Source organism: Nesoenas mayeri, assembly GCF_963082525.1.
Source record: "Nesoenas mayeri genome assembly, chromosome: 3".
Lineage (NCBI taxonomy): Eukaryota > Metazoa > Chordata > Aves > Columbiformes > Columbidae > Nesoenas > Nesoenas mayeri.
This window is the reverse complement of record NC_137544.1, coordinates 87,415,585-87,424,386: the sequence shown is the minus strand read 5'-3', so window position 1 is coordinate 87,424,386 and position 8,802 is coordinate 87,415,585. Positions and strand designations below refer to the sequence as shown.

The 8,802-nt window shown below is 55.6% G+C and overlaps 1 protein-coding gene across 3 annotated transcripts in view; it reads right to left on the bottom strand.

The window, feature by feature from the left end:
• TMEM63B (transmembrane protein 63B) overlaps positions 1–8,802 on the bottom strand; it is a 47,462-nt gene continuing 38,660 nt past the window's right edge. For all 3 annotated transcript variants that reach the window (XM_080340972.1, XM_080340971.1, XM_080340973.1), the window contains 13 exons: positions 8,604–8,727; positions 8,381–8,514; positions 8,097–8,234; positions 7,670–7,823; positions 7,303–7,409; positions 6,423–6,509; positions 4,900–4,965; positions 4,598–4,760; positions 4,341–4,446; positions 4,016–4,183; positions 3,774–3,889; positions 3,456–3,536; positions 1–2,440 (listed from right to left, as the gene is read on the bottom strand). In XM_080340972.1, coding sequence (XP_080197098.1) covers positions 2,276–2,440; positions 3,456–3,536; positions 3,774–3,889; positions 4,016–4,183; positions 4,341–4,446; positions 4,598–4,760; positions 4,900–4,965; positions 6,423–6,509; positions 7,303–7,409; positions 7,670–7,823; positions 8,097–8,234; positions 8,381–8,514; positions 8,604–8,727 — 1,609 coding nt within the window. In that variant the 3' untranslated portion in view covers positions 1–2,275. The remainder of the gene's footprint in view (positions 2,441–3,455; positions 3,537–3,773; positions 3,890–4,015; positions 4,184–4,340; positions 4,447–4,597; positions 4,761–4,899; positions 4,966–6,422; positions 6,510–7,302; positions 7,410–7,669; positions 7,824–8,096; positions 8,235–8,380; positions 8,515–8,603; positions 8,728–8,802) is intronic.

Below are 8,802 nucleotides of genomic sequence, written 5' to 3'. Positions count from 1 at the left end.
TCTTTTGTACACAAATATATACAGGGTATAATACACATCTCTACACAGACAGTGCCACTCGGAACACACCGCTCCCCACAGGCAAAGCCCCCCCAGCCACAGAGGCAGCCCCAGGCCACAGCCGTACCTACAGAGACTGGAGCATCCCAGCCTGCCTGCTGGACTGGAGGCAAAGGTGGTAGGTGGGTGGAAGAGAAGCAGGATCAACATCCTCCCTGCCCCAGGCTGGGAGCAGATCAGGAGCTCCCAGCTCACATGCTCATTTCATCTCCAGCCCATCCCTGGAGGGGATGGGTGACACTCACCATGCCCGTCTGCACCCGCATGTGCTCCAGCCCCAGCAGAGCCCTGGGAGGTGGGGTGGCCTGCCCTTCCCATGCATCAAAGACCCATATCTCTTCCGCTCCATCCCCCCTTTCCTCCAGGCCTGGGATTCCTATAGAGAGGTGTACAGGAAAGTCAGCTATATCCTCCCCAGAGCAGCCCCCACTTGGCTCTGTGGGTCCAGCTCCCCTCTTCTACTGGGAGGTGAGGGGGAGAAAAGCCATGGGATGTGACCCCCCTTCCCCACAGCAGAGCTGGGCAGGGCTGATGCTTTGCTTGGAGCTCCAGGGCCAGCACAGGTGATTGAACAGGGAAATGACTGTTCCCTTCCACCCAGCCCCAGCAGACCCTGGAGGGCACTGAGCTTGGCCCCAGGGAGCCAGAGCATTGCCTGCAGATGACAGGCAAAGGGATGGGTGGTAGTGTCTGCAATGAGCACCAAACAGGATGGTGGCAGGGGGTTGAGGGAAATAAATATAGCTCAATAGCAGGGAGATATATCATTTTCCTTTATATTTTACACAAGGAGAAGGGGGAAGCAATTGAGGGAAACTGATCCTGACCAGAAACCTCCTCACAAAGAGCCTTTTAAACAGGGTCAGACCTCCTTGCAGGTCCTAGGGGCTCCAGTTCACCTCTCCCATCCATCCTGTCCCCTGCCTGCCTCTGAGACACAGCTATCACCAGGGAGGGGGCAAGGGCAGAAGCAGGGGAGGAACAGCCCCCCTTTCTCGGGCTGGGCAATGCCAGGGGAGCCTCCACCCAGACAGGGTGGGTGATGAAAGCCAGCACAGCCCCACAAGGCTTTTGTGCTTCTGAAGGTGGTGGTCTTGCTTGCAGAGGGCTCCCAGGGGCTGCTCTTCCAGGGCTCCCTCCCTCTCCAACCACCTCAGCTGGGGGAAGATCCCACAGCAGCTCAGGGAAGGCAGCCCATGGGGTCCTGTCACAACCAGGCAGTGATGACCCCACAGGGTGCCCAGGGCTTGCAGTCCAGGACCCTTTCTCCCCTCTTCTTAGCACCCAGGAGACCTCCAGCACAGCCCCCCCATTCCCAGGCCTGACTCTGCTGTGCAGACACGGGGCAGCAAAGGGGGCCGCAGTACCACACAGCGGTCACGTTGATTTGTTTGAAAAGGGAGAAATATGTGCAAAAAAATGCCGCTTAAAATGATGCTGCAATCCCCCACCTCTGCCCCTGAGGGAGGAGGGGACAGGACCCGGGGCAGAGGCTGCCTGCGCCTCCTCCTGCACACCAGAAATGCCCTCAGCGACCCTCACCCTGCGAGGGGCGGCCCAGTTCACACCAACCCTTCCCTGGGGTGATGTCACCCCGACCGCAGGACCAGGCTGTCACCTGGGGGAGATCTCTGTCACCAACCCCTGTGCCTGGGCCTGCTCCTGGCATGTCCCACCAATGGGATGCTGCAAGAGGTTGAGAAAGGACACACAGGGGCATGGGGAGAAGGTGCAACAAAAGCCACCCCCCTACCTAAGGGGCACTTCCAATACATCAACTAAAGCTTTTTGTTTGTCACCTTCTTGCAAATCTAATAAATTATTAGTGTTTCTTGCCAGGAGGATGGGGAGGAGAAGGGGCCCTCAAAGATTTCGCTTGTGCCCCTCCCCACAAAGCACCCAGCCTTCTCCCTCCCTGCGGGTCCAGAGCAGCACTGCAGGGATCACAGTCCCCCTCCGCCCGAGCCCCTGGGGTTTTGGGGTCCAGGGACACCTTGAAGAAGGTAGCTAGTAATGAGCAGGCCCGCTGAGCTGCTGCGCTGGTACAGGGCTGGAGGGGCAGGGGAACAGAGAGCTTGCTGAAGGCAGCAGCCATGGGGCATGAGTGGGAAAGGACAGCGGCCAGCACCCTCAGTGCCTCTTCCCAAATTCTCCATGCGCACAGCCTGCCCCACTCCTGGGCCTCTTTTCCCTTCCCTCCCTCCCTCCGAGGTCCCTACTGGTGGATCTCGTTCTCTATCAGGCTGTCCTCACACGATTGGAAATCCGTGTCATTCATGCCATCCGCGTTGATGAGCTCCTCATCCTGCGACCCCTGCTCCTCCGACTCTGTTGCTTCGCCCTCCGGCGACGAGTCCTGCAGCACTTGGGCGATGTACTTCTGCAGGGGTGGGCGAGGGGAGAGCAGAAACACACGTGAGCCTGGGGGGCTTCTTGTGGCAGCAGAGCACAACCCGCAAAGCGCCGTGAGAAAGAGTGAGCATGGGGATACGCTGGGAGGGCAAGGGAGTGTCCAGACTCCATGGGATGTACCAAGAGAGAGGGTAAAAGCAAGGCTGGCCTGGCCCTGCAGCAGTGCACGTGCCAAATCCCAGCATCCTGGGACAGGCAGCACCTCCAGAAGCGAGGCCAGGGACACCACATGGCTTTTCAGCTCTCTGGAGCCCATGTGGACTGGGAGGCTGTACTTGCCTCCTATAGGGAATCTCCTTTTGGAGACATGTCACCATCCTTAGGGATGTGGAGACTGGGAAGGAGCCTGGATTCCATGTGCACCCTCCAGCCCTGCACTCCTGAAGAAGCAGGAGGCTCTGCTTTACCCCAAATCTCCATGCACCCCCTGAACAGCTCTGCACATACTCCAACTAGAAAAATCTCATGGTGGAAGGAAGCAGCTAGAACGAACCAGTGAACCAAGGAGAAGTTCAGATAATTAACTCTGGCATCTCAGAGTTGGGCAGCGGAGGGGAGAGCCCTCAGAGCACTTCCATGGCCTTCAAGGCAAAGCTCACAGAGAACCCTGTGTGTTGGCAATAGGACCAGCCGGGTGGGTGACAACTGCTTCTGACAGGCAAGCGTGCAAAGATGCAGAATGAGAAGGAAGACTGACCCAGGTGGTTTCACTGTCCCAGCCGAGAGCGGGGCAGAGAGTAAATGCACAATGTCTGAGGAGCAGCAGGAAAGGGTTGTGCATCTGTGTGTGTGGGGGTTACACCTCATCATCCAGCTCAGGTGAGGGGCACAGTGCCCAACACTCGCCTCCCACCCTCACTGGGAGACTCCAGGTGCTGCCTCAGAGGGGTGAGGAGAGAGATACTCAGACAGGGACTACCCTCGCCCTTCCCAAACCTGGGTAAGGAGCACATCAGGGCATGGAGTTTGGGACAGGGACTCACAGCTGATTTGGGAGCTGGCAGACTGGTGGCAGATCTTCCGTTCTGCCTGTTTTCTATGGTGTCCACCTCCGTGTGGTCAATCTGGAGAGGAAAAGAGAAACTGAGAGGCTGCTGGGGGGAACACACTTGCTGTCCCACCACAGAAGCAGTATCCAGGCAGCTTGGACAGCCTTGGGACTGTCTTTTCCCTGAAGCCAGGGTTAAGAAGCTCTGCCAGGGAGCAGGCTGGGACCTCCCCCAGAGCCCCTGCTGTTTTGTGGCTGAGCTGTGCAGCCAAGGAGAAGGGTCCCGTACCCACAACCCACCACTCCCCCTCACCTTGTAGTTGTGAGCGCTGAGGTATTTGAAGTGCCCGAAGCAGACGTGACACAGGCAGATCACAATGGTGATCACAAGGACCACAAAGGTGAACATGGAAGTGGGGGCCAGGAACCCTGGGGCAAAGGAAAACCAAGGTGGTGGTGTGTCAGAGGGACCCTGACTGTGCTGCCAGGACCACAGCCTGGCCAGGGAAGCGACTCTGCAGGAGACAGGGACTGGCAGCCCAGCCCGGAGCTCACCTGTGCGCATGGTGGAGAAGAAGAGAAGCCAGAAGAGGCAGAGGATGGGGGCCGCCACCACCTGGTTCACAGCCCCTGAATGGATCTTCTTGTCCAGCTTGGCAGGCAGGTAAGCATAATACAGGTTGTATCGGTCCACCAGGTGCTTAAGCAGCATGTACATGAGCCCTGGGAGAAAAGGAGGGATGCCAGCACAGTGGGGAATCAGCGTCTTTCCCAGTGCCTCTGACTGACAGGGGGTATCTTCCCCAAACCACACTTCTTGCCTCTTTGCCTTGAGCTCTCTCCAGTCTCTGACACAGGGAGGTGGAGGGGTATCACTTACCAAAAGGGACGATGATGGGGCAGGTGATGCTGTATGTCATGACCACAGTGAAGACACACATCATCCAGGCGTAAGCAGCCCCAAACTGGAACTCATAGGCCTGGTGCTGCAAGAAGGAACAGGGAGCTGTCAACATGGCCCTGAGAGCTGAGCAGGGGTGAGCAGCACACCCCGCCACACACACGGCATCGGGACCTCACCACAGCACTCTCGTTGCCCACGGAGGCCACAAGCCAGCCCTCAGCCCCGCTACGTACGCGTTTGACGTTCCTCCGCTCAGCAGCCGAGCGGGCCAGGCAGAGGCGAATCATGTACATGAGCAAGCCGGGGATGCGCAGCAGGTCCATGGCGTTCCCGATGAAGGCAGAGGCGATGACGTAGTTGACGAAGAAGGCCCCGTTGTCTGGCAGGAACACGCACCTGGGGAGGCACGGGGAGAGCAGACTGCAGGGGCTGCTCCCTCCTTGCAGGGCAGCAGCTGGGAGACCCCAGAACCTTTGGATGCCAACACGAACCACCCCCTGTCGCAAAGAAGGGCCTTCTGCCCAACTCCACTTACTCAAACCGCACGGCAGCTTCGGCGAGGAATTTTTTGTCAAATAACCAGCGGAAAAACACATCCAAGCTGTGAGGGAGGAGGTAAGAAGAAAAGAGGAACAGTCAGAAGCAGCGATACACAGACATGCACATGCAACTATGTGGAAGCTGTTCTAGGTGGATCCACAGCTCTGACCAGAGGCTGTTTTGTTCCCTCTTGGGATGTGTCACCAGCAATTACGTAAATCAGACACTGGGAAAATGAGTGCAGCACCCAAAAAGGGATGGAAAGCTTCCCACTCTCATGTGTGTTCTTATCCCTTTTCCCTTTACTATCAGTGAAGTATTTTCCTCTTCTTTCTGTTTGGGCACAACGTCCATGCAAGGAACAGGTGACTGACTCTACTGAAGAAACAGCTCAGGTACAAGGTACCCTCCGACACAGACTAAAACGAAACAAAAAGAACAAACAAATCCCCCAAAAAACCCTCAAACCAAAAAAAAAAAAACAACCAACCCCAAACCCTTAGGAGAAACTCCCATTTTCCTCAATTCTGATTTTTTTATATGAAATCATCCAATCCTCTGGCACTTCAGGTACTGGTGGACAGAGCTCCAAAGGCAACAGCAAGGGGACCGAGTCCAAGGAAATGTGGTGTGTTTAATGGTATCTGGTCAAAAAGCAAACCTTCCAAAAGCGTTCCCCAACTTGGGCTGTATGTTATATGCAACCAGGCATTTTTAATCTGGCTGGGAAATGTTGCTGCAGTCACCCCCACTTAGATGGACGACTATTCTTCTGCCTCTATCAGAGGGTTTGTCTATGCTCAGGAGCTGCCTGACTTCACCACTGAGGGGTTGTATCCCAAACCCTGAATTTAGGGAGGTATAGATCCTCCACCCTACAATGTGTAAGTAACTCCCTACCACAGTGAGAACCCCCTACCCCAGCCCTTGTTTTTCCTTTCTCACACTGCTTCCCTACTCAGCCAGTGTTCAGTGCTGGAAGCCCATGCTGATGGCTGGCACCTCTGTTTGCCACCAGGCATTTCTATAACCCCTGCAGGAAGATTTGGGGCTCACATCCAAATAGCTGAGCATTGCTGCAGTTTACACATAACTAGCCCAGCCAGCCAAGCAGTGCAACTGACTCAGTTCTGGCTCAAACAGGGAATTCACAAGTTTTATGCAAAATTCAGAGTGCGTACCGAACACAGAGGCGGAAAGTGCCTCCTTCACCAGCAGACCTCGACCAGACTTTTCATATGTGTCTATCAATTGTGCCAATTTTTGCTGCATTATACGTATCACCATGGCACACGTCAATGTGTCTGCAGATTGATTCTATAAGCTCCTATAGACCCAGACAGGCATGGTCTGGCCTGCCCCCTCAAGCAGAACTAAATGCCATGTTCCCAAAGGGATGGTGGCCAGGGCACTTGTGCAGTGGGGAAAGGATGTAATGTAGGAGAACAACCAGGGTGCATCTCAACCCTCCCCATTTTCCAGGCCTCTGCACTTGCTTTCCCCTTCCACCGCCCCTACCTGCTCAGGCCCAGCGATGGCAGCAGCAGGACCATGAAGATGAGAAAGGTGTAACACTTGTGCATGGTTGTCCTGTTCTCTCCAGACCTGTGGGCAGAGATAACGCTGTTAACCTTTCACTCTTGCCCCACCAGCCCCAGGAACAGTGTGCCCATTGCCTTCTCAGAGAGCACTTCCCAGTATCTAATTGGAATCCCACCCTGTCCACTATTGGTACACGAATGTGTCCTTTCCCTTTGGTGTGCCTGAGGTCTAGTTCTCAAGTCCCAGATCCTCTCCCCTTGTCTCATAGGCCCTCCCACCCCTCACATCTTTAGCAGAGACTCTGCAGTTGCCTCTCTTGACCTGCAATTCTCAGAGCTGGTGACATCCTCCCCACCAGTCTTTGCAACGTAGAGCAGAAAACAAACCTTACATCATTATTCTGTGGGGGATGTGCCTCACAAGCAGCACATTTCTAGTGCTATGCACTTTAAATGTCTTCCCTATGGCCAGAAGCCACGGCAACAAAGGTGATTTTCCCTTGGAAAAGCCATGACTTGCATGGGTACAGGCACACCACCCTGCCTGCTCACCTGAGGCAAGGCTTCCCTCACTACTAGCACTTCTCACAGTGACCAGCTCCAGCTCCTCCCAGCTTTCTTCTTCTTGCAGACCTATATCAAGCTCTGCTTAGACAACCACACTGCACAACAACAGCTAAGGACTGGCAAAACAGCTGTCCACAGCAGACCCCAGGTGTCCAAGAGGTGCAACATCACATCATGCTTAGAGTGGGAGACAGAAGTTCAAGCAGAAGGATCCAGCCAGGAGCTGGAGAAGTGTCTAGTGGCCAGACAGCATGCTGGCGTGACTAAGAACAGGCACTGGCTGTCCTTACCTGGTCCAGTGCGCTTCGAAGAAGGCAGAGTAATATACGATGGTGGGCAGCAGGGCAGAGAAGCACCACAGCAGCAGGGTGGGGAAGAACTGGGTGATGATGGGGTTCTGCAACGAGGCAGAGAGTGTGTTACAGGGTACGGCAGCTCTTGCACCAGCCACAGGTTCAGCTGCCTTTGCTGTCACCAGGTCCCCAGCATCATGGCTGCCACTGCACCCTGGCCAGGCTCAGCACCTCCTCATGGTCAGGCTGACAGGACCTGGGAAATGCTGACAGTCTCTTTCCCTACCCCCTCCTTTGCAGGGACTGTTGTGCCTTGGGGTGGTTCCCGTGCTACCTATCCTGCACCCGTCTCCCAAGGCCTTACATTGAGGTACTCCACAGGCTTGGTGACATTGAACTTGTCCATAGTGGTGATGATGATTGCAGGGGTGGTGAGGAAGAAGAGGAGGATGAAGAGGACCACATTGATCACGAGGCAGCGGATCCACCAGATGAAGCCCCGGATAGAGAGGTGCTCCCTGGGAAAGGGGAAGGCAAGCATCAGGAGGGCTGCATGGGGGAGAAGGGCCGGTCCGGGGTCTCACATACACACCATGGCCCAGCCTGCACAAACAGCACTTGGGGTACCAGCTCAAGGCTCTGCCCCTCCAAGTCAGATCAGACCTCTGGCTCAGCCAGGCTGGGCTTCAGCAGAAGCAACTCAGTTACCAGAGGAGCAGATGAGAAGGAAGACGGGGAGGGTGCACCCCTTTCCATCAGCAGGGCCTGCTGAGCCCCACAGAGCTGCTCACCAGTAGATGTTCTGTGGGTCAGGGGCGTAGCTGACGGTCCAGTTGGAGACATGAAGGGACTCGCTGCAGGAGGAGGCCCTGGGCTCCCCACGGCATGCACAGCCCTGGCACTTACAAGCATTGAAGTCTTTGAGGATTCTGGAGAAGAGAAAGAGGGAGACACTGACACAGAGGGCTGGCAGGGACAAGGTGAGTGGGATGCTTTAGTGCTGGCATTCCTCTTATTTAAGGCAAGAGCTGGGACAGGTCACCCTCTTGGGGAGAACAGGATCCTTTTCACTCACATGGCTGTGATGGTTTCATTGTGGAAGGTGACAAAGGCCATCCCCAGAGGCTTTTCATTCACCTTCTCCTTCTCCCGCTTGTAGTCATCTTTGAGTTTCTCCTCCAGCTTGGTATAGTACTCAATGGCCTCCACCTGGGCAGGGGGACAGGGGTCAGAGCGGAGACCTGGGGACTCAAGCACCCATATGCCCTGCCACCCAACACCTTCAGCTCTTTCCCCACCTCCTCACAGCCCCTGATGACACAGCAGCACAGGTGGCCACAGGGCTTGGGGTTAATCATGGATGGGGTGTTCTCCTTGCTCTGCAGGTTGGTGAAGTAGATTCGCCCACGCTCAGCTTTCTTCCTGAAATGGGAGAGCGGAAGAGGTGGAAGGGAAGAAAGAAAGAAAGAGAGTGGCTCAGAAATGCTCCTGTGGCAC